A 25621-nucleotide genomic window follows, 5' to 3' on the forward strand; every position below is an offset into this window, starting at 1 on the left:
AAGCTCCTGGAGGAAGCTTTCCAAGCTCCTGGAGGAAGCTTTCCAAGCTCCTGGAGGAAGCTTTCCAAGCTCCTGGAGGAAGCTTTCCAAGCTCCTGGAGGAAGCTTTCCAAGCTCCTGGAGGAAGCTTTCCAAGCTCCTGTGAAGCTTTCTAAGGTCCTGTAGGAAGCTTTCCAAGCTTCTGGTGGAAGCTTTCTAAGCTCCTGTAGGAAGCTTTCCAAGCTCCTGTAGGAAGCTTTCCAAGCTCCTGTAGGAAGCTTTCCAAGCTCCTGTAGGAAGCTTTCCAAGCTCCTGTAGGAAGCTTTCCAAGCTCCTGTAGGAAGCTTTCCAAGCTCCTGTAGGAAGCTTTCCAAGCTCCTGTAGGAAGCTTTCCAAGCTCCTGTAGGAAGCTTTCCAAGCTCCTGTAGGAAGCTTTCTAAGCTCCTGCAGGAAGCTTTCTAAGCTACTGCAGGAAGTTTTCTAAGCTCCTGCAGAAAGATTTCTAAGCTCCTGTATTAAGCTTTCTAAGCTTCTGTAGGAAGCTTTCTAAGCTTCTGTAGGAAGCTTGCTAAGCTTCTGTAGAAAGATTCCTAAGCTTATGTAGGAAGATTGCTAAGCTCGTGCAGGAAGCTTTTCAAGCTTCTGGTGGAAGCTTTCCAAGCTTCTGTAGGAAGCTTTACAAGCTTCTGTAGGATGCTTTACAAGCTTCTGTAGGAAGCTTTACAAGCTTCTGTAGGAAGCTCTACAAGCTTCTGTAGGAAGCTTTACAAGCTTCTGTAGGAAGCTTCACAAGCTTCTGTAGGAAGCTTCACAAGCTTCTGTAGGAAGCTTCACAAGCTTCTGCAGGAAGCTTCACAAGCTTCTGTAGGAAGCTTCATAAGCTTCTGTAGGAAGCTTCACAAGCTTCTGTAGGAAGCTTTACAAGCTTCTGTAGGAAGCTTTACAAGCTTCTGTAGGAAGCTTTACAAGCTTCTGTAGGAAGCTTTACAAGCTTCTGTGGGCTTTGCAAGCTCTGTGGGAGCTTTGCAAAGCTTCTGTGGGAAGCACAAGCTTCTGTGGGAGCTGCAAGCTCTGTGGGAAGCTTTACAGAAGCTTCTGTGGGAGCTTTGCAAGCTTCTGTAGGAGCTTTACAAGCTTCTGTAGGAAGCTTTCCAAGCTTCTGTAGGAAGCTTTCCAAGCTTCTGTAGGAAGCTTTCCAAGCTTCTGTAGGAAGCTTTCCAAGCTTCTGTAGGAAGCTTTCCAAGCTTCTGTAGGAAGCTTTCCAAGCTTCTGTAGGAAGCTTTCCAAGCTTCTAATGAAAGCTTTCCAAGCTTCTGGTGAAAGCTTTTCAAGCTTCTGGTGGAAGCTTTCAAAACATCTAGTACAAGCTTTCAAAACATCTAGTTCAAGCTTTCAAAACATCTAGTTCAAGCTTTCAAAACATCTAGTTCAAGCTTTCAAAACATCTAGTTCAAGCTTTCAAAGCTTATGGTGGAAGCTTTCCAAGCTTCTGGGAAAAGCTTTCCAAGCTTCCGGGGGAAGCTTTTCAAGCTTCTGGAGGAAGCTTTCCAAGCTTCTGGAGGACGCTTTACAAGCTTCTGGTGGAAGTTTTCCAAGCTTCTGGGTTAAGCTTTCTAAGCTTCTGGTGGAAGCTTTCCAAGCTTTTAAAGAAAATTTTGCAGTCTTTTCATGATTTCCAAGATTCTGGCGTGAGCATTCGACAGAAGATTTCCGAGCTTCTGTAGGAAGCTTCCTAATCTTTCGGCGAAAGCTTTCCCAGCTTCTGGCTTCCCCTTTTCAAGCTTCTGGTGGAAGCTTTCCAAGCTTCTAGGGGAAGCTTTCCAAGCTTCTGGTGGAAGCTTTCCAAGCTTCTGGTGGAAGCTTTCCAAGCTTCTGGTGGAAGCTTTCCAAGCTTCTGGTGGAAGCTTTCCAAGCTTCTGGTGGAAGCTTTCCAAGCTTCTGTAGGAAGCTTTCCAAGCTTCTGTAGGAAGCTTTCCAAGCTTCTGTAGGAAGCTTTCCAAGCTTCTGTAGGAAGCTTTCCAGCTGTGGGAAGCCCAAGCTCTGTGGGAAGCTTTCTGGGAAGCTTGGCTTCTGTGGGAGCCTAAGCTCTGCAGGAAGCTTCCAAGCTTCTGTGGGAAGCTTCCAAGCTCTGTGGGAAGCCAAGCTTCTGTGGGAAGCCAGGCTTCTGTGGGAAGCTTAAGCTTCTGTGGGAAGCACCAAGCTCTGTGGGAGCTTCTGTGGAAGCCCAAGCTTCTGTGGGAAGCTCTGTGGGAAGCCTAAGCTCTGTGGGAAGCTGTGGAAGCTTCCAAGCTCTGTAGGAAGCAGCTTCTGGGAAGCTTCTCTGTAGCTTTGCAAGCCTCTGTAGGAAGCTTTTCAAGCTTCTGTAGGAAGCTTTTCAAGCTTTCCAAGCTTCTGGTGGAAGCTTTCCAAGCTTTCCAAGCTTCTGGTGGAAGCTTTCCAAGCTTTCCAAGCATCTAGTAGAAGCTTTCAATGCATCTAGTAGAAGCTTTCAAAGGTATTGGAGGAAGCTTTCCAAGCATCTGGGGGAAGCTTTCCAAGCTTCTGGGGGAAGCTTTCCAAGTTTCTGGTGGAAGCATTCCAAGCTTCTGGTGGAAGCTTTCCAAGCTTCTGGTGGAAGCTTTCCAAGCTTCTGGAGGAAGCTTTCTAAGCTTCTGGTGGAAGCTTTCCAAGCTTCTTGTGGAAGCTTTCCAAGCTTCTGGTGGAAGCTTTTCGAGCTTCTGGTGGAAGCTTTCCAAGCTTCTGGTGGAAGCTATCCAAGCTTCTGGTGGAAGCTATCCAAGCTTCTGGTGGAAGCTTTCCAAGCTTCTGGTGGAAGCTTTCCAAGCTTCTGGTGAAAGCTTGCCAAGCTTCTGTAGGAAGCTTTCCAAGCTTCTGTAGGAAGCTTTCCAAGCTTCTGTAGGAAGCTTTCCAAGCTTCTGGGGAGCTTTCCTAGCTTCTGGTGGAGCTTATGGAGGCAGCTTTCCAATCTTTTAAAGAAAATTTTCCTAGTTTTTACAGGAATTTTTCCAAGCTTTTAACGAAGTTTTTCCAAGCTCTCAAAGAAAAATTTTCCAAGCTTTTAAAAAAATTCAAAGTTTTAAAAATAAATTCCAAGCTTTTAAAGAAAATTTTGCAATCTTTTCATGATTTCCAAGATTCTGGCGTGAGCATTTGACAGAAGCTTTCCGAGCTTCTGTAGGAAGCTTCCTAATCTTTCGGTGAAAGCTTTCCCAGCTTCTGGCGAAAGCTTCCCGAACTTCTGGTGAAAACTTTTGAAGCGTCTGGTGGATGATTTCCAAGCTTCTGGTGGTAGCTTTGCAAGCTTCTGGAGGAAGCTTTCCAAGCTTCTGGTGGAAGCTTTTCAAGCTTCTGGTGCAAGCTTTCTAAGCTTCTGGTGGAAGCTTTCCAAGCTTCTGGTGGAAGCTTTCCAAGCTTCTGGTGGAAGCTTTCCAAGCTTCTGGTGGAAGCTTTCCAAGCTTCTGGTGGAAACTTTCCAAGCTTCTGTAGGAAGCTTTCCGAGCTTCTGTAGGAAGCTTTCCGAGCTTCTGTAGGAAGCTTTCCGAGCTTCTGTAGGAAGCTTTCCGAGCTTCTGTAGGAAGCTTTCCGAGCTTCTGTAGGAAGCTTTCCGAGCTTCTGTAGGAAGCTTTCCGAGCTTCTGTAGGAAGCTTTCCGAGTTTCAGTACGAAGCTTTCCAAGTTTAGGTAGGAAGCTTTCCGAGCTTATGTAGGAAGCTTTCCCAGCTCATGTAGGAAGCTTTTCCAGCTTATGTAGGAAGCTTTTCGAGCTTCAGTAAGAAGCTTTCCGAGCTTCTATAGGAAGCTTTCCAAACTTCTGTAGGAAGCTTTCCAAGTTTCTGTAGGAAGCTTCCCAAGCTTCTGTGGGAAGCTTCACAAACTTCTGTAGGAAGCTTCCCAAGCTTCTGTAGGAAGCTCTCCAAGCTTCTGGTGGAAGCTTTTGAAACATATGGAGGAAGCTTTACAGACTCATGGAGAATGCTCTCGAAGCTACTGGTGGAAGCTTTCCAAGCCTTCAAAGATAGTTTTCCAAGCTTTTCATGATTTTGGAAAAGCTTCCCTAGAATCTGGTGGAACTTTTCCAAGCTTCTGTCGGAAGCTTTCCGAACTTCTGAAAGAAGCTTGCCAAGCATTTGGCGGAAGCTTGACAAGCATCTGCCGGAAGCTTTCCAATCTTCTGTTGACAGCTTTCCAAGCTTTTGGCAAAAGTTTTTCAAGTTTTCGGTGGAATCTTTCAAATCTTCTGTTTGAAGCTTTAAAAGGTTCAGGTGAAAGCTTTCCAAGCTTCTGGTAGAAGCTTCCGAAGCATCTGGTGGAAGCTTTTTTAGTTTCTGGTTGAAGCTTTCCAACCTTCTGGTGGAGAACTTTCAGTCTTATGTTTAAAGCTTTCCAAGCTTTTGGCGAAAACCTTCCAATCATCGGTTGGAAGTTTTCCAAGCTTTTGGTGGGAGCTTTCCGAAGCTCTCCAAATTTCTTGCGGAAGCTTTCCAAGCTTCTGGTAGAAGATTTTCAGATTTCTGTTGAATGCTTTCTATGTTTCTAAAGCTTTTCTTTAGGGGTTTCTGACGCTAGCATTCCAAACTTCTGGTCGTAGCTTTCCAAGCTCCTTGCGGAAGCTTTTTAAGCTGAAGGAAGCTTCTAAGCTTCTGGCGAAAGCATACTGCTGGTAGCTTTCCAAGCTTCTGGTGGGTTCTGTTGAAAGCTTTCAATACTTTTGATGGTAGCTTTTCAAGCTTCTGGTGGAAGTTTTCAAAGTTTTTGGCGAAAGGTTACTTTTGACAGCTTTCCTTGACTACCGTCTAAGACGATTTTAGTACTTTCCATTCAATTCCACTACGTTTTGTTATCTTTGCAAATACGTATTTCGACCTCAACTGTGAGGTCGTCTTCAGTGTCTCGTACTTGACTCGACTTTAAAAAGAAACTTCTCCAGCTTTCAAAATGGTTCATCAGCTGTGCGAAATTGCTTTCCTTCCAATGGAATCAGACTCCTCAGCTTTTTGGAGTAGCTTTCTAAGAGATGGTTTTTAGTCATCTGCTTTTATCTTCTATGTAAAATATATTTCCTGTTTAAAATAAACCTTCCTAGTGCCAACACATTTTGGGTAATTGGTTTCCAAAATTCCATATTTCGTAGCGAACTACCAAATCATATTTTCTCCAAATTAAGCTATTTTGTTGTAATACGGTTGGATAATACAAATCCAGGTCGAATGATGTTGAACGATGACAATGAAACTGAAATGAGAAGATAGTCGAAACGCGAAGTAAAAAAAACTCTTCTAAACGCGTTGCGTTTCATTTTTAGAGGCTGAAAAGTGATGTATGCGCCAAAATGCTACATACCAGTTTTCCATTTCTCCTTTAAAAGTGTGATGAAAACAACTCGCTAACGCTAAAATTGTGAAATTGCGTATAACTAACTTTAGATAAGGGGCTTTCCAACTTCCAGATTATGGCAGTTGAGGAGCCATTTGTCGGCGAATGGCAAGCATTTTTTCATGAGGGTCGACCAACAACAGACCAAATCTTCAACCTGATGATATTAGATAAATTTCGAGAGATCAAGCAACGGATGTAATTCTGCAAATAATGTCTTAGCTATCTAAGAATGCCAAAGGCGTGTGAAAATGCCAAGATCTGTTGCTGCTGTGAAAAGAGCAACAATCGAAAACTGAATTTGGTTATAATGACTTCCAGAGATTTGAAGACTTCATTTTAATGGAAAAAAAATATTTAAGCTCTTATAGTGAAATGTCTTCAACTGTCTAAGATGAGTTTAGTACTTTCCATTAAATTCCACTACGTTTTGGTATCTTTACAGATATGTTTTTCTACCTCAACTGTGAGGGCGTCTTCAGTGTTTCGTACTTGACTCGACTTTCTTACTTTAATGACTTTTTACAGGAGTTTATCGCCTTCTTCAAAGGAAGTTACTTGTTTTCTTCTCAGTTGCTCATGCTCTTGTTTTTTCCCATTATTTTCAATCATGTTTTATCTTGTTAGTTTTCCACAACGTCGAATTGTGTAAATTCAAATCACCTTCTACTCGGGGGACTCTTTGAAAATTTGTAATCTCATTTTTTTTTATCGGATGCTGTTTTTTAAAATTACATGTGACAAAAAATCGAGCGCTTCATTAGATCGATTTATCTAGGGTTTTAAATTATTATTTCTAGCATTCTTTGAGTTTTAAAAAAATGGTTTCTCTAATAAGAACAAGTGTCTAAGACGAATTTAGTAACTCCATTTAATTCCACCAATTATTTTGATATCTTTGTAGATACGTATTTCGACCACAACTGTGTGGTCGTCATCAGTGTCCCGTACTTGACTCGACAGTGAGTACAAGACACTGAAGACGACCACACAGTTGTGGTCGAAATACGTATCTGCAAAGATATCGAAATAATTGGTGGAATTAAATGGAGTTACTTAACTCGTCTTAGATGATTGAATACATTCCACTAAAAAGAGCTTAAAATATTTTTTCTGAAGAACGAGTGATTACTTTCTTCAGAAGGACTAGCATTTGGAGTAACGATTCTCCTCTACGTAATTACTTTCAATCTATACCAATTCGGGTAGTGTCCTCCAGAGCTAAAAAGATCATCATCTGCGTAAAAGATCGACGATCGTTGGCAACGGATAGGAGCTCACTGCGAAAACAACATCAACAACAAACTATAAGTCGTATACGAACGCCTGGATTGTGACGCCAATAATCGAGGCGAATAATAGACGCACTTTTCCAGGTCAGCATGAGCGCTTGTTTTTCATAGGCGGCGCGCGCACTACATTGGAAGCCGAATTTCTGCTCCACACAATATCTCAAACTGTAACAGAGAGGAAGTCGTCCAATAAATTTAAGTCGGTTGACCCGATGACCGACCACGCTTACTCGGGAGAACGGTGAAGATAAGATGCACCTTTTTTCGACCGATGATTGTTCTGGTAGATAGGCGGGCGACGCGCGTGGAAGGTAACCAGCGACACGCGGAGCTATTTTGTATTGCGCCACATCGCACTGGCACTGGGCCATCATCCAACCATCCATCCATCCAGCGCAGATAACCGACCGAAAGGCGCCGGCGGGAACGCTCAACGACGACAACGGCGGCGGCCGTATTATTGCAATGTTTGAAATCCGAAATTCCCGAAAAGTAGAGTCATGTTGCGAACTCCTTGTTCAATTGGGAGTCGTTGTCATGGCATCTGCGCTTACGCGGAGTGCTATCTCCCTTGACGCGTAGCCCACCGGGCTGGACTGTTTGGATTGTTTTTCTGTTTTCGAAGTATGAGTGATGCGTTCCAACGTGTGCGATATGAATTATAGAGATCGAAGGGGTTAGATGACCCTAATTGGTTTGGCATTAAAGTGCGATTTTTTGAGAATCCCAGTCAGATATCTAGATATGCGAATTTATCTCGAGATATCCAAGAAACAGTCCCTTCGTTTAATCCGGTAGCAAACAATACCCCATGATCCCTTACAACTCTGTATAGCTACAGCAGATTGTGGCAGGCGCTGTATTGTGAGCCGTACTTGTTGTTTTTATTGTTGTTATTGCACCCAGGACATGTAGAGATGCGCGCCAAGCTTCGATGTTCGAATGGTGTGAACTCGTGGTGATAGTGGTGATAGGTCGCCAATGTATTGTCTTCTTGTGGCTAGCGCAATAGCGGGGCTCCCGTTCGATGGAACTTTTCCGCGGAGGATTCGTCTTAAAAGCAGGGAGCTCTCGGGATGGAATCCTTAGTATGCTCAAGGCAAGCGCGAAGTAAAGTCAAGCTCAAGAAGTGTTCTACCCAAGGAAGTGAATAGTTTGAGTTGGATTTTGGTTTTTGCGTGAATAAGTCGAGTTGAAGATGGACACTTTGTACATTGGTAATAGATTGTTTTTGAACTCGGATCAATATCCGGATTTTTTTGCCGGTGGAATTCTTGTGTCCGGAGATGATGGTAAAGTGACCACGATATTCGATTCGCCGAGTGAAGTGGATGCATATTTGGAATACAATTATGCTGAGGTACTAATACGGAGTTTAAGATTAAATTGCATTTTTCATTTTCATTAGTTTTAATGTTGAGTTCCATATGCCCTTAACCTAGTTTTATTATTAATGTCGCGATAGAACATTCACTACATTTCGTTGATGATCCTTGAGGATTATGCAAAAGTTTTGGAGTTGCTCCTCAATTTACAGACGCCGTTAGAAGGTTTCAACACAATTAATAAAACAACCTCAAATGTTACTATTTTGTCATGATTTTGGACAACCAATAAAAGTGTATGGAATCGTACGAAGTAAATTTTATCCTGTATTGGGTAAATAATTGAAATACAATACTCAATGAAGTTTTTAGGAGTTGACAGAGTGAGAAGGAGAGTTGTAATTTTCTCGACTTCCCTGCGCATAAAAGTTTCATCGTGTCATGATATACGAATGTAAAAATTGTAACTCGGCTTAAGCTATCAATACACTGTTTGTCATAATGACAAATATTTGTCAAGTCAGCCTGATATCCATGTCGATTTCTGGTCAGTCTGATAGATATCCGGATAAACTTGACAAATATTTGCCATTATGACAAACAGTGAATCGCGGGCTTTAGAAATCTTCCAGTTAATAAATGTGGAAGTGCTAAATGAACAATAAGCTGCGAGACAGCAATGTCCCAGTGGGGGATGTAATGCCAATGAGAAGAAGAAGAGTGAAAGTGGTTGTCAATTTTTCTACTTGGTTTGACCTTTCGTATATGGAAGTGATGGTTCAGGCCTTATAAAGTGAGGCATTCATGTAACAGATCAGAGTTCTATTCCAGATAATTGCCAATTTTTTGTTTATTATTTTAATCTACTGTGAATTTTTTTAATTCTTTACTTTATTGCCTACCATAAACGCGGTGATAACACTTCGGATTATAAGCTTATCAATTGCGGAATATTCGGCAGTTCGCAACGCGTTGCTGTACGTGATACCGCTCTTTTCTTCTACAGAAAATGTTTTAGTGTTTTGTTTCTTTTTTTAAAGCTACATTATGTTTAAAAAAATATTTCGGATCGCAAATCAATGTTTTGAATTTAGTGTTTACATTTTAAATTTTAAATATTAACAAAAATACTCAAAATATGAAACCAATTCATATTGGTGTTTAAAGTTCGAATACTACAGAATCAAGGCATTAGCATGACTTGCAAAATTCTTCCCAATAACGAGGAAACATAATACTCGTAATCAAAATGTGTCAAGGATAGAATATTATTATGAAAAGCATGATATTTTCAATTTGTAGTTAATGGGCACCCTGGAACTCACGATTACGATGACACAAATCTTAATGAATAGTTGATCAAAAGAACTGAAATTCATATTTTATTAAATGCTCTTTTTGCATAAGAATGATTATGAATATTTTTCCAATTTAATGATTAATTAGTATTGTCTTAAGGAAAATATTACAAAGTTAAAAGACTTGGCTATTCCATTTACTTCCACTATATTCACTTTGTATTAACAGATACGTATTTCGTTTTCTACTTGAAAGCTTCTTCAGTGTTTTGTTAACGACTGAAGAAAAACATTGATTGCTAACTTTAAATATGGTATATCATAAGTTGGAATGCGGCTGCTTTGTGTTGGTGTGAATGGTTTGAAGTGTTGGGAATCTTTCTGTATATGTGTGGGTTTTCTGTAAATTTCAAAATTCATTTGATTCGATTCTCTAATATTCAAGAAATCTTTTTTCAATGCATTTTTTTTTATGTTTTTTTCTATGTTCCATACTATTTTCATCTTTTTGATACTTCAAGAACAAATTTTCTAAACAATCTGTCTGATTTTGAAAACAAAATTTGTATTTAATATTCGAATGTCAATTCGTCAACACCCAAACAAACCAATGTCATGGTGGTGTGTTTGTATCAGGGGAGAAGGCGGAACTGTGAAGCCCTACCCCGACATGTGCGACATCTGGATTTGGTTCTGAATGTAAACAACAGTGTTAATTCTCTACCACCCAAACACTCAATCATGCAACAATGTAACGATGAGGTATGCTTGAGATACCTGCATGACTATTCGCGACTACGAAGGTAAATTCGTCACGCACAGTCTGACAGTTCCTTATGGGATTTTACTGTGGAGGAACAAGAAGGAGTTATTGGGGCCATGATATAGCAATGAGATTTTGCTATAAGAGTGAGTAGAGCCATTACCTTCGTATTCGCGAATAGCGACTCGAAAAATAATTTATTTGTAGTAACTAAGCGAATATAAATACGTTCGCATTAACGATTGCGTCCTAATACCGGTTCTAAGCTTCGATGCAGAGTACACGAACTTTGTTCGCCAATTCGCGAAGTCGAAGCAAACTCTGCTCTTCCTTCCTATAGGAAACCCCATTGCTATCTGTCAGAGTTTGAGTGAAACATGGTCGCCATCTCCTCCTCTCTGTTGCTCTATTGTAAAAACCCATAAAGAACTGTCATTGTTTGTGTGAAGAATTTTGCTTCGACTTCGCGAATGACAACCGTACGGTACGGTACGGTTTGTATGCGTGTGTGTGCTGTCAGATGCGAGTAATCGATGTTTGGATCTTTGGCGATGTGCGTTACTATACACGTGTGTGTCATTTGAAAGGACAAGCTTCCATGTGAATAACATTCGGAGAAATGCTGATCGTGGTTTATTCTAATCATCATTTAATGGGTGAATAGTAACAACTACATAGTAGACCTCTTCATGTTTTCAAAAAGTATCAAAAATTCAACCGGTCAGCCAACAGTCACAATTCTAATGCTAAAATAAGTCTCATGTCAAATTTTCAGCTAATTCGGAAAAAATTTCGAGGTGGCTCAAGTCTATTTAGTGTTTTTGGGCTATTTTCTATTTTGGAAAAAATCTAACAAGAGATATAAACGTCGAAAACTATCGCAACAACCTCTATACGGAAGCTTTTGGCGTGCTCTACAAGTCTTGTGAACATTGCGATTCGTTCCGTTCACGTTTTGTCCATGTTAAAGTGATTTTCAAGCTTTTAAGTGCATAAAAATACTGTTTCCCCCAAAAGTCGTTGTTCTACCAAATTCTTGAGTTTATGACAAATGATTGTTAATTTATTATATTATAGTTCCTCTTTTTTCCCTGGAAATTTGAGTATTATAATTGCCCATGTGTGATTTACCGTTAAATTCTTAAAAATCAGAAGCTGAACATTTGTCATAAATTTGCACGCTGAGATTTCTTCAAACAAGTTGTTCAAACAAAGAAGCTTCGATTTCACTTGTTACTACAATGTACTCAATGTTAAAAGCATGCAGACATATGATGAATTTAACAAAATTTGGAAGTCGTTTGTTGTAAGCATCAAATATCATATGATTTAATTTATGTTTTGTTCGAACAACTTGCTTGAAGAAATCTCAGCCTGCAAATTTATGACAAATGTTCAGCTTCTGATTTTTAAGAATTTAACGGTAAATTGCACATGGGCAATTATATTACTCAAATTTCCAGGGAAAAAAGAGGAATAATAATATAATAAATTAGCAATAATTTGTTATTAATTTAAGAGTTTTGTAGAACAACGACTTTTGGGGGAAACAGTATTTTTATGCACTTAAAAGCTTGAAAATCACTTTAACATGGACAAAACGTGAACGGAACGAATCGCAATGTTCACAAGATTTGTAGAGCACACCAAAAGCTTCCGTATAGAGGTTGTTGCGATAGTTTTCGACGTTTATATCTCTTGTTAGATTTTTTCCAAAATTGAAAATAGCCCAAAAACACTAAATCGATTTGAGCCACCTCGAAATTTTATCCGAATTAGCTGAAAATTTGACAGGAGACTTATTTTAGCATAAGAATTGTGATGGTGGGCTGACCGATTGAATTTTTGATACTTTTTGAAAACATGAAGAGGTCTACTACATAGGCATAAATATATCAAAGTCCTGAAGTTGTATTTGTTCAATGTACATTCGCTCTTTTGAGAGGAAACTCTCAACTGGGTTGCCGAAGATAGCCGATGGGGACCGAATGTGACGTCACTCAGGCATAATCAGTTCATTTTTTTTTATAACAGACGAGGCGTTTCACTCAGCCCACCCGCTGTGGGTGGGAATGTTGACATTATTGACCTAAACTCAGCGCCGTAGCGTTCGGTCGACTGGATTGGCCCCCGCCAAGGGCGCTAGCCTTTGGAGGGCACCGAAATCATGAATACAGTTTGAAAAATAGAACAACTGTATTGGCAGATAAAAGTGAGGTTAAAAACCAAGGATCATCATACGATAAATTGATGATTGACGCGTTCTATGTACTGTTTCTTTTGTTTAAAATGGAAGAAAATGTTTTATATTGAAAACCCTGCTTTGATTCTTACAGTTGACGCGATAAGAGAGCGTAAATTTTGCTTCCAGTTTTGAAATTTTTCGAAACCTAACCTCACTTTTAATTGCCAATGAAGTCTATTCTAGTTTCTCGGAAGCGGTTACAAGGGGCCAGTTCTGAATTGTTTTACTGAAATCCAATATCAGCACTGCGTGATCGGATTAATTCCATTTTGCCACTAAGGACTGTTCAGTTTATTGAGAGGACACTTTTACATGACGATACTATAAAACAGACAGATTGGTTCATTTAAATCGAGTTTGCTTTATCGTATATTATAATACACTGTCAATCAACTGTAATTTTTGAACAGAGATAAAAGAGATAAAACAGTTCAAATCCAACAAAAAGGGGGCCTATTGTCAAAACTTCTCGAATTTCGAGTAAACGTAAGTTTTCGAACAGAATTTTTTGTAAGCAGTTTGTAAAAAAATGTAAATTGGCATGACAACAAAATCATCAAGAAGATCGGAAAGAAACACACTATTAATGATTTGTTGATATCCAGAAACAGTAGAGTCTGTGGCAGTCCGAAAACGGAATATAAACGGTTGGTGCTGTCAGAAATCCAATAAATTAAGATTGTTATGAATATCTGTTATGAATTTCTGAGTTTGAATTGTTTTGTTGATAATTGGATTTCATTTCTAGAAAATCAGATATTATCCTTAATCAAAGAGCACTCTGGAAAGATACACCCAGGCTTTTTTTACACGGTTTGGTTTTACAATGAGTTAACCCCACGAAAAATTCACAAAAAATCATAGAAAATTAAGGTGGTATTTAAAAAGCTGTGAAAGTTCGGGTCAACCGAGAAATTAATTAATTCCAATCGCGTAAAAAAAACTGGGTGTATTATCATTTGAGCATATAATGATGATCCGGATAGCCAGCGCAGTTCTGGGTTTATGCGCGTTGCGAAGGTGTTGCTACCTATCAAAAGCTGTTCAAAAACGTTTCTCCATAACTAACATTGCACTTTGTTTACTAAGCGGATAGATAACGGATATCAGTATCCCATCATTTTATCAGTATATTTGCTCAGAAGATCGAATGATGGGATCGTTTGCAATGCCTCGGCATGCCTTTCATCCTTCGCGTTTCTATAGAGATTGAAAGGGGCAGATATGTACACGTCGCGTGACATCTCTTATTCAAAATGAGAAATTGCAGTACTTTCTATGAGAGCCGAAAATCTTAATTTTTTGAATCAAAATGTTATTATTATTTATTCAGACTAAGACCGAAGTGGCCTGTGCGGTATATAAGAGTCTTCTCCATTCGACTCGGTCCATGGCTACACGTCGCGAGCCATCTTCCACCTGATCGATCCACCTTGCCCGTTGCGCACCTCGCCTTTTTGTGTCCGTCGGATCGTTGTTGAGAACCAATTTCACCGGGTTACTGTCCGACATTCTGGCTACGTGTCAGGCCCACCGCAGTCGACCGATTTTCGCGGTGTAAACGATGGATGGTTCTCCCAGTAGCTCATGCAACTCGTGGTTCATTCGCCTCCTTCACGTACCGTCCACCATCTGCACCCCACCATAGATGGTACGCAGCACTTTCCTTTCAAAAACTCCAAGTGCGCGTTGGTCCTCCACGACCATCGTCCAGGTCTCGTGTCCGTAGAGGACTACCGGTCTAATGAGCGTTTTGTAGATTGTCAGTTTGGTACGGCGGCGAACTCTATTCGATCGGAGCCACAAATTCTTCTACCACCTCGATTTCGTCACCACCGATGCAAACTCGCGGTGGGTGGCTCACATTGTCTTCTATTGAACCTCTTTCTATCATGTACTTCGTCTTCGACGTGTTGATAACTAGTCCGATCCGCTTGGCTTCCCTCTTCAGTCTGATGTAGGCTTCCTCCATCTTCTCAAAGTTACGTGCCATAATATCTATTTCGTCGGCGAAGCCAAATAGCTGGACGAACTTATTGAAAATTGTACCACTCGTGTTAATCTCTGCTCTTCGTATTACCCCTTCCAAAGCGATGTTGAATAGCAGACACGAAAGACCATCACCTTGCCGTAACCCTCTGCGCGTTTCGAAGGGACTCGAGAATGCCCCTGAAAAACCGCCACCCATAAAACCCGCCTGGTACTGCTCCACGGACCCCCTTGCAATTGGTGCTAATCGACGGCATAAAATTTGGGAGAGTACCTTGTTGGCGGCGTTCAGCAATGTGATTGCGCGGTAGTTGCTACAATCCAGCTTATCGCCCTCTTTGTAGATGGGACACACGACACCTTCCATCCACTCCTACGGCAAAACTTCCTCCTCCCAAATCTTGGTAATGACCTAGTGCAGCGCTCTAGCCAGTGCCTCACCACCGTGTTTAAATAACTCTCCTGGTAGTTGGTCAACCCCAGGGGCTTTGTTGTTCTTCAGCCGCCCAATCTCCTCATAGATTTCCTGGAGATCCGGAGCCGGTAGAATTATGTCCTGCGCGCGTTCTCCCGGGTTCATCACCTTACCGCCATCTTCGTCTGCCACATCGCCATTCAGGTGTTCTTCGTAGTGCTGCCGCCACCTTTGGATCACCTCACGCTCGTTCATAAGAAGGTTCCCATTTATGTCCTTACACATATCAGGCTGCGGCACGGGGCCCTTACGTGAACGGTTCAACTTCTCATAGAACTTTCGCGTGTTATTAGCGCGGTACAGTTGCTCCGTTTCTTCACGGTCTCGATCTTCCTGCTGGCGCTTTTTCCTCCGGGAAATCGAGTTTTGTCTGTTCCGCACCTGTTTATATCGTGCCTCGTTCGCCCTCGTGCGGTCGTTTATCTGATCCGGGGGCACCGTGCCAAGTGCAGCGGTTGCGGTGCTTCAAATGGCGGATCGAATATCTTTTCAGCCATCTTCAAGAGGCACTGCGCCTAGTTACTCTTCCGTTGGGATTGCTACTTCCAGCTGCTGCGCGTATCCTTGGGCTAGTCTACCGTCTTGTAGCCGCCCAATGTTTAGCCGCGCGTCCGACTTCGACACGTGTTGTACACGCAGTCGAGAGTTTTGAGCGCAAGCATACTGCAACGAGTTTGTGGTCGGATTCAATGTTCACACCGCGGTAAATGCGTACGTTCGTGATGTCGGAGAAGAATTTACCGTCGGTTAGAAGTGGTCGATTTGGTTTTCCGTTTCTTGGTTAGGTGATCTCCATGAGGCCTTGTGGATATTTTTGCGGGAAAAGAAGGTGCTTCGGGCTACCATTCCGCGGGAGGCTGCGAAGTTTATGCATCGTTGGCCGTTGTCATTCGATACGGTGTGCAGACTATCCGGTTCGATGACCGGTCTATACATTTCCTCCCTTCCTACTTGTGCGTTCATGTCACCGATGACGATTTTGACGTCCCGCAGTGGGCATCCATCGTATGTCTGCTCCAGCTGTGCGTAGAACGCTTCTTTCTCGTCGTCGGGTCTCCCTTCGTGTGGGCAGTGCACGTTGATGATGCTATAGTTGAAGAAACGGCCTTTAATCCTCAGCTTGCACATCCTTGCGTTGATTGGCTGCCACCCAATCACGCGTTGGCGCATCTTACCCAGCACTATGAAGCCGGTTCCCAGCTCGTTGGTGGTGCCACAGCTTTGATAGAAGGTAGCCGCTCGATGCCCGCTTTTCCACACTTTCTGTCCTGTCCAGCAAATCTCCTGCATCGCCACGACGTCGAAGTTGCGGGGATGTAATTTATCGTAGACCATCCTGTCGCAACCTGCGAAACCTAGTGACTTGCAGTTCCATGTTCCAAGCTTCCAATCGTGCCGATTCTATCGAGTCGCATTATCTCTTATATTGTTCGTAATTATTGGTTTTCCAGGCGGCTTTTTGGGCCTGCGCAAACCTCCTGTCTCGTCGGAGGGCCATCGTGTCAGGGCTTTTTAGCGTCCCACCTAACACCAGGACTTGGGCTTGCGCACTTTGAGCGGCACACGGTCGCTTTGGTGGGGCCTACTTGCGGATTCATGCAGCTTTTAATAGAGGTTTAACAGGGCCCACTGTCAAACCCCACCACATCCTAGGCAAGCCCCACAACTCGCAGATGGCCTGGGGAGGGATCGTCAAGCCCTTGGACATAGTTCCTGCTGCCCGCAATCCGTATCTCTCGGCCCGCAATTAAGCAATACATCAGGGGAGGACTATTGAAAACGCTCACGCCTATGCTAACGCACTCGACGTTATAACACAACATTGACTTCAAGGGTGGTAACCTCACCACCCGTCGGTCGCAAGCTGATAGTAACCTAAAGGTCTGTATCATAAACTCGCGTAGGAGACGAGTACCCCGACAACAAACATCACCCTCTCTTACCACTTGTGTCGAGTAGGCAAATTGGTCTGCATGCCGAAGGCTCTCTCAGCGATTTCCCAGGCTTAGGCAATAGCACCAACTTCTGCCGTTTCCAACGATCTAGGAAGTTTCCTTCGTCCAGGCAACGTTGGAGGCAGCTCCTGAACATATCTGGAGCGGCAAGAATCGCGTGCTTAAGGACCAGGTTAGGAATACAATCCAGACCGGGTGCTTTATTTAGCTTAAGTTTTCTTGCAACGGCGATAAGCTCATCGTTAGTTACTAGCGGTACCACGTTCACAGACTCGTACGGTGTAGCGGGCCAGTCCGATGAGTCATATTTCGGAAACAAACCTTTTGGCTAACATCTCCGGGGATTCCTCAGGAGGTGTGCTGTTGGACTTAGCCATCACTATCCTGTATGCATCTCCCCATGGAGTATTATTGGCAGGCATTGCAATATCATCTGAGCACAGGATATCATCCTTGCTTGTGCAAAGATATTATCCCTAATCGAAGAGCACTCTGGAAAGATATTATCATTTGAGCGTTCGATGATGATCCGGATAGCCAGCGCGGTTCGAGGTTTGTTCGCGTTGCGAAGGTGTTGCTACAACAAAAGCTGTGAAAAAATGTTTCTCCATGACGAACATTGCACTTTGTTTACTGAGCGGATAGATAACTAAGATCGATATCCCATTATTTCATCAGTATCTTTGCTCAAAAGATCGAATGATGGGATGGTTTGCAATGCCTGATTATTGGCCATCGTACACAGCCCTTCAAATCAGGCTCACTTACTACATTTGATTTCGTAGTTCAGAGTTCTACTCGCTGTTTGGAACACCCGACGTTTTTCTAGCCTGTCCGCTTCAATTCTAGCACGTCGCAACCTTCTTTTAACTCTAAGAAAGGTTCGGCGAAAATCAGCTATCGTGCTCGTCCACCAGTGCACCGGTTTGCAGTTGCCAGTTGGGATAGTCCTCCTGGGCATTGTTACGTTACATACTCGTTCTAGGACATCGGATAACTGATCACCACTAAGGCCTAGAGTCCGATTTTCTCACCGTATTCATTCTTCCAGCAGTTTTGGTTGATCTGCAAGGTACGCTATCCTAGATCAGCTTTACTGACCAGCCTTGTGGTTCTGTTGGTGGTATAGCTGACCATAAAACGTATTCCCTGTTGGTTACTAGCAATATACCATTCGTGAATCCTCTATTCAGATACATAACTCGCCATTCGGTTCCCTGGACGCAGTGCTTGAGATTTAGCTGAGCTACTTGCATAATGGGTGTTTGTTGTCTGTGCCAGGACCACAGATCAAACACCTCGGTGCGACCTGGCAGGTGTGAACCTTGTGACCTTCAGCTCCACACCTCCGGTAAAGCCGAATCCGATCAGGACATTATGTCCATAATCGAAGCACTTGAAGCAGGCCTGATTTTGTTGGTTTGCGCTCACCGAGCATACCGACCAACCCACCTTCAGCTTGATCTTATCCAGTACCTTTTTGGCGTCAGCCAGAGGTACCTGGAATGAGGAAACCTGCGTTCCAGCCTAACCGTTCCGCAACCGAATCGCGGTATCCTGGATATCAACGCCACACTGATCTCTCAGTGCAGCTACCAGTTCACCGGCTTCGGTAATTTCGTCCAGGCCTTGGCATTGGATTACCTCCACTGGGCATAGGGCTCTCACCTGAAGCACATCACCCTCTTCCGCGCAGCATCCCGCTTCAGGACGAGGATCATCTCGCCCTTCTGCGTTCTTCGGATGCAGTTGACATCATCCCCTGGGCCAGTGAGCTTTGTAGTGCCCCGCAAAGCCTTCAGAACGTCAGCATAGCTCTTACCAACAGCCGTGACGATAATTGTTTCACCTCTGTCTCTCCTGCCATGACCATTGGAAGTTGTGCCCTTTCCTCTACGGGTACTCCCCTTCTTGGCTAATGGCGCCTTCCTCCCGGCGAACTTCGGTAGTCCTCGTAGAAGGAGTAACTGGTTTCCGCCGTTCCTTAGGGTCGGCCTTCTGCTCAACGTTCTCCCGATGGATCTTAGTAGCCTTCCTCTTGTGCTATACCGGCTTGGCGCTAGTTCCCTTCAGATCGGTTGCCATACAGATCTTACTAAGCTTTGGAGCAGCTCCAGTTTTCTGGTGGTTAACTTCATGCTGCTGTTTGCGCATATATGTACGTTAGCGTCTGGATGCTGGCAGCGGCGGGTAGGAAACCAGCCACTACTTGTGATCCATCTCTCCATTGAACATTATTGAACTTCTCATGCATATTTCTGTACCTTCTAGTTGACCCAGCAGACGTTGTCCTGTGAACTGCCCATGTTATATTTTCATTCGAATCTTAATTTTAGTTTTTACACAACTCTACTTGCGATTTTCGCATTAGGAAATATCAGATAAACCCGTGGGCTGAAGGAATGAAGAAAATCTATCTAGCCGTTTTCGAATTATGCATGTTATGTTATGTCGGATACGAACACAGTGACATAATTGCTAAATAGTAACTTCATTTGCATGATACGTTAGGATCACTCACTTATTATTGAATGAAATAATTTTTGAACCTACAAATGAATTTTAGGAATATTTCACCAAAACGACACTCGCTAGATAACTACCCAATACGATAACCATATTGATAACTGTCATACGCATTTCTCGTTATTAAATGCTCTGTGATGTGGAAATTCAGTTGATATTGTGGAACGATCTGATAATACACTTGAAATATATAATAAAAATGAGTTGAGATTTTCTTCCTGAAGAGTTAACTCACGAACGGGTTAACCGATTTGGAAGATTTTCTCCCCAATCGATTCGTTTGAATCCCATCCCGCAAGGTTTGAATATTCAAAAAGTTGGTTTACGAGAAATGTAAAAAAAAATCATTAGAATACAATTATGGGTCAGCGTTGATGAAAACAAAACAAACGCACGGAAATTGATCTAGAGTGCGGTGCTGCAAATAGTTCATTGTGACATGTACAACACCCGGGCAAAGCTGGGTTTCTTTTGCTAGTAAATAATAAAAATGATCTGGAATTTGATACTTAACTGGTCGTAAATTGAAATTTTCATTGTAATTAATTTGGTTTGACCGAACGCCGTTTGGGCTGTTCTTCCTTCTCTCTTTTTTCTTCATTCTTCCTTCTCTCTTTTTGCCTTTCTCGTACAACAAAGTTGTACCGAAAGGCTATCATTTCACTACAAAAACGAACTTTTTATAGAAGCTTCGGAGACCCATAGTATTATATACCAATCGACTCAGCTAGAGGAGCTGAGCAAATGTCTGTCTGTATGTGTGTATGTGTGTGCACAAAAGCTACGAAAAACATTAGACAACTTTTCATATAGTAATCCTCAACCGATTTTCTCGCAACAAGTTGCATTCGACAGAGGGCAAAGCCTAGTTGATTGCTATTGAATTTGATAACGATCGACCGTTGGGTTTAAAAGTTATAAAGAAAATGGTACATTGAACCATATTAGCACCATATAAGGTTGGTGTCTTGGCTAAATGCGAGAAAGGCAGTATCACTACTCGGTGAATTAAGTTGTTTTTTCTTCTTCGTTCTTCTTTCTTTCTCTTTCTTCTTCCTCCTCGCTTCTTCTTTCTTTGTTTTTCCTTTTTTTTTATTTTTCCAGCTTCTTTCTTCCTTCTTCGTTCTCCATTCTTCCTTCCTTTTTCCTCCCTTCTTCCTTCTTCTTTCTTCCTTCTTGCATATTGCTTCTTCCTTTTTTTCTTCTTTACTTTTCCTTCTTTCTTCTTCCTTTTTCCTTCGTCCTTGTGTCTTATCTCTTCTCCTTTCTTTCTTCTTCCTTCTTTCTTCTCCCTTCTTCCTAGTATCTTCTTCCGTCTTCTTTACTTCTTCCTTCTTTCTTTTATCCTTGTACCTTCTTCCTTCTTATTTCTCCCTTCTACCTTATTCCTGCTTCATTCTTCTTTCCTTCTTCTTTCTTACGTATACCTTCTTCCTTGTGCTTCTTTCCTTTTTCATTCTTGCTTCTTCTTTCTCTCTTGTACTTTCTTCATTATTCTTTATTCCTTCATCCTTTTTCCTTCTTCTTTCCTCTTTCTACTTCCTTTTTCCTTCTTACATGCTTCCTTCTTTTTCTTCTTTCCTCTCTTTCTTCCTTTTTCTTTCTCACATGCTTCTTTCTTTTTTCTTCTCCCTTCTTCCTTCTTTTTTGTAATCTTCTTTCAGAGATGATCTGTTTCGTATTGCTTGATACTCGCTATCTCACTTATCACATCTCACTTCTTACCACTATCTTCACACTACTGTTTACTCATTTATCATTTATCACATCTTTCTTCCCACTACAAACATTTCTTACTTCTCACTACTCATTTCGTATATCTCACTTTTACTTCACACACTTGATGAGGGAACGTATTTCAACTATTCGGCCATATGACCCTTTCCATCAAATGGCATTTGGTCAAATGATCATTTTTTGTAGATCGAGAGTTTAGAAAATCGCATGCTGCACGATTCCCTTCATGGTATTTCATCCAAAATCTTAATCAATTGGGCTCCTATTTTTTAAATATTTATCAGCTTTTTTTGACGGATCAAGTTATATCTTTGAAGAGCACACAAGTTTAGGAACCCAAATTATATTTTTTTTTAATGAAATACCGGAAATTATACTGGCTGAACTTTCAGTCCACAAATATGGTCTTACGATTACGAACTATACGAGGAAGCTGTACTTATTAGAATTATATTGCTGATTACAAGTTTATCATCAGATTGTTGTAAACATGTAAACAGAAACTGCGTCTAACAGAAGAATAGTATGAAGCAATGCGGGACACACAAACTACCTTAATAATATATCTCGCCATAGCTTAACTGTTGGAGACTATATTTACCACTTGGTGATCCACTTTAGCACATACCCCTCCTATGCAGCTGCATCTAATTATAGACCACGCCGTAAGCTATTTTTAGCAACAACCTTCCCGAGGTCACAGGGGGTACGTCAATGTTTGTAATCAATCGTCACAACGGCAACAAATATTTAACGATGAGTGACTTAATCGCACTGGGTCACAAAAGGTGGCGCCTTTTGTTGGCAAATTGATTCGGCTGGATCAGAGGCGAAAGATGATAACAGCTGCCGCCCCGTTGAAAGTCGGACCAAGTTCATTAGCATGCGCGATTTCACCTACATTTAGTTGTGTACTTGTAACAGTGCCCAATCTTGTACTTTCGGTTTGTCGAATTTCGAAGTTGTTTTCGTTTGAAGGAATTTTCCATCCGTTTTTTTGTTTGTTTTTCTATCTGTACCCGAGCTCTGCTCCCGTGTTCTGTGCATGTGCTTCTCCCGTGTATGCGATAAGAGTTCGAATCAGTGACCACCACCCTAGAATGTTCTGTAATGAACGACGTGCCTTCAAGTTGCTACGTTGATGGCTGATGACGTGTTTTAGTTTGAAAAAAAAAGTCCAATCTTTTCTGGTCAAGATAAGGTACGTTCGGGTCGGTGATAAAAGTGAAATTTCATACGACACTTTATCTTATTTAATTAGACATGGCGTGTATAGACCATTGATGTCATTTGTTGATTACCACCGCGAAGATAACTCTTTGTCAAAAAAAGGATGTACATTGGATGCACCTGCCTTAAAATAACTTGTATTTTTTAATTACCGCAATAAATATTGATAAAGATTACAGTCCACCTTCAGGATTATTTGCAAAAAACAATAATATATTATTTTACATGGAAGGTTTGTGGGTTTCAGAAGCAAATAAAAAGACTGCTATTACTTCGAACTCTATTGAACTACTAAGATTGAAAAGCTATGCAAATCTTTTTGGTTCAATAATCGCATTAGCAGTTATGCTTAGTAGGTTATAAATGCCTTAGCATGAATGAGGATGACTCGCTTTTAGTAATACGATACTCAGTTCTGTGCCATGTGAAGTTATCATTCCATTCCTCTCCATAAAATTCAATCCGTCCTGCAAACTGACCTTTTTAATACCAACAAACTCTCAGGTCTACGATTTCGGTGACCTGGTGGTGATGCCGGGCTTGATCGACTCGCACGTTCACATCAACGAACCGGGCCGAACGGAGTGGGAAGGTTTCCATACGGCTACCAAAGCGGCCGCAGCCGGCGGCTTCACCACGATCTGCGATATGCCGCTGAACTCGATTCCACCGACCACCACGATGGCCAACCTGCGCACCAAGATCAATGCGGCTCGCGGTAAAATTTTCGTCGATGTCGCCTTCTGGGGTGGGGTCGTCCCGGGTAACAGCCACGAACTGCGCGATATGATCCAAGCTGGAGTTGTGGGTTTCAAGTGCTTCCTGTGCCCCAGTGGGGTTGAAGAATTCCAACACGTCAGTGAACAGGATCTCCACAAAGCTCTCAGAGCGATGGAAGGATCTGGATGCGTTTTGGCCGTAAGTGTTGCTCGCCATTTCCTACTCGGTCCACCTTCTAACGTAACTTCACATTTTAGTTCCACGCGGAAGTCGAATGCAGCTCGCACAACCACAGCCACACGCGCAGCGATAATCCGAAGCACTATCAAACGTTCCTCCAGGCCAGACCGGATCAAATGGAAGCGGACGCCATCAAAGTAGTGGCACGCTTCTCACAAAAGTACGACGTTCCGTGTCACATCGTTCACCTGTCGTCGGCTCAAGCATTGCCAACGATCCGGGAGGCCCGCTCAAATGGTGCCCAGCTGACGGTGGAAACGTGCCACCACTACTTATCGATTGCTGCCGAAGAAATTCCCGATGCCCACACCGAGTACAAGTGCTGCCCACCGATTCGCGGCAAGACCAACCAGGAACTGCTGTGGCAAGCGGTCTGCGACGGTGAAATCGACATGGTGGTGTCGGACCATTCGCCCAGCACGGCCACCATGAAGCTGCTTACGACGGGGAAGGATCGCGGCAATTTCATCAAGGCGTGGGGCGGTATTTCGTCGGTCCAGTTTGGGCTGCCGGTGTTCTGGACCAACTGCCAGCGGTACGGTTTGGAGATCCCGGATCTGGTGAGGTTGCTTTGCACCGAACCGGCCAAGATGTGCGGCTTGGATCAGGTGAAGGGCAGGCTAGAGGTTGGGTACGATGGCGATATTTGCGTTTGGGATCCGGAGGACACTTTTACGGTCACGCACGATATCATCGAGTTTCAGCACAAGGCCAATCCGTATATGGACCGGAAGTTGCGCGGATTGGTTCACGCGAGCTTTATCCGTGGCTGCCCGGTTTATAGGCAGTCGGAGAAATTCGGACGACCCCAGGGAAATATACTGATGAAGAAGGCCACCAGGAGGGGTATAAAGATAAGGAAGATTGATTGAATCGTTGGTGGTCGGTAGTTTTAGATTTATCTTTTAGCCATTGTGTACAAAGTCTGATAGATTTAAAAGTATTTTTAGGTGTTATGATTATATATTTTTATGATAAAGAATAAAGTATTTGTTTCTCATCATTTTTCATGCATCATCCACACTATTCCGAATCAATTATGGAGCCGATCATAGTCATATTTTGACTCATTTCTGAGGTTCTCCCTAGAAAACAAAACTCTTTCTGCTCTCTACCTCTAGGCTAGCGGAGGATTCTAAGGCTTTGGTCCGATTCGCGAATTAACATCAAATTAATCTTAAAAAATGCCAGTTCAATAATTTTCAAATAACCCTGCTCGCAGACCAAGTAGAGATGTCGTATAGATGATTGATGAGAGATAATGAGAGATGATGAGAGATGTGATAATCGATTACTGTCCAACGGTAAATCGACTCAATAATCGACAAGAATCGAGAGTAATCGATTAGTTACTAATCGATTATACGGGATTTTACGACATCTGTAAGATGTCGCAAATTAATCGATTAATTCGATTAACCGATTCATCGTTGTTATAATCGATTAATTTTAAATCGATTACTATTCAACGATTAATAGATTCAATAATCGATAAGAATCGAGAGTAATCGATTATTCGGGATTTTACGACATCTTTTGACAGATGTTGAATCATTTTTGATAGATGTTTTGTTGGGTAGCACCAGCCATTCGTGCACTGAGGATAATGGACGTATGATTTTCAATAAAACGCCTTATGGAAATTTGCCGCAAGGAATCGGTACGAATTTCAATATGTTACCTTATGAATGATTATTTTCGTTTAAAAAAAATGAAGTTTCGCAGACTGGGTTCGAATCATGGACGTCGTCACAAGTCTAGCGTATTGCGGGTCGTGGGTTCGAGTCCCATCGAAGGAAAGTGGTTACCATCAGTAAATTTTCAAATTAAAAATCTTCCACATAGTGTACATATTTACATCTCAGCTTTCAGAACACATTAAATTATTCCATATACAGTCAGCTTTCGTTAGTTGGGCTGAGATTTCATCTGTCAAATCAGCGAATACAATAGCTGCCAACTGCGAAAAAAAAAACCAGCCGTTGATATCATAATTTGACGTCTACCTTCGTTTTGAGTGGGCTACATCCCAACTAACGGGCGCCCAACTAATTCGTAGCCTATCTAAAAATAGTCAACAGGTGAAATTCGACTGCATGTCAAAAGTAGTCTTGCCCTGCGATCAGGAGTTTCAGATAATTATTGAACTGTCACTTTTAAGTTTAGTTTGAGTCTAATTCTCCTATAGATACAGTCCCTCAATAAACAATTTTATTTAATTACGAACAAATCTACAAACCATCCAAGCGCAAACTCACGGTAAGGAACTGTAATATGAGCTCTGCAAGACGATGGCTGATCAGAATTTGCAACACAATTACTCACAACGCCCGTAACTTGCCTCTAATCATCAGGAACAATGTTACACTCCATGAACTGATTAAACAAATTCAATAAGGGTATCTTCACGACATCTGGAGGGTTTTTGAGCAAATTGAACCTGATTATATCCATCCCTGGAGCTAAATTGTCAAGT

General features: G+C 42.2%; 2 protein-coding genes across 2 annotated transcripts in view; both read left to right on the plus strand.

Annotated features, from left to right (window-relative positions):
- LOC134207880 (partitioning defective 3 homolog) overlaps window positions 1–25621 on the plus strand; it is a 449770-nt gene that overhangs the window by 306138 nt on the left and 118011 nt on the right. The window lies entirely within an intron of this gene.
- On the plus strand, window positions 7753–24148 carry LOC134207884 (allantoinase). The gene is made up of 3 exons (XM_062683886.1): window positions 7753–8002; window positions 22690–23103; window positions 23163–24148. The coding sequence occupies exons 1-3, from the start codon at window positions 7841–7843 to the stop codon at window positions 24015–24017; spliced, it is 1431 nt and encodes a 476-aa protein (XP_062539870.1). The 5' UTR covers window positions 7753–7840; the 3' UTR covers window positions 24018–24148.

This window comes from Armigeres subalbatus, chromosome 1 (genome assembly GCF_024139115.2).
Source record: "Armigeres subalbatus isolate Guangzhou_Male chromosome 1, GZ_Asu_2, whole genome shotgun sequence".
In the NCBI taxonomy this organism is placed as follows: Eukaryota; Metazoa; Arthropoda; class Insecta; order Diptera; family Culicidae; genus Armigeres; species Armigeres subalbatus.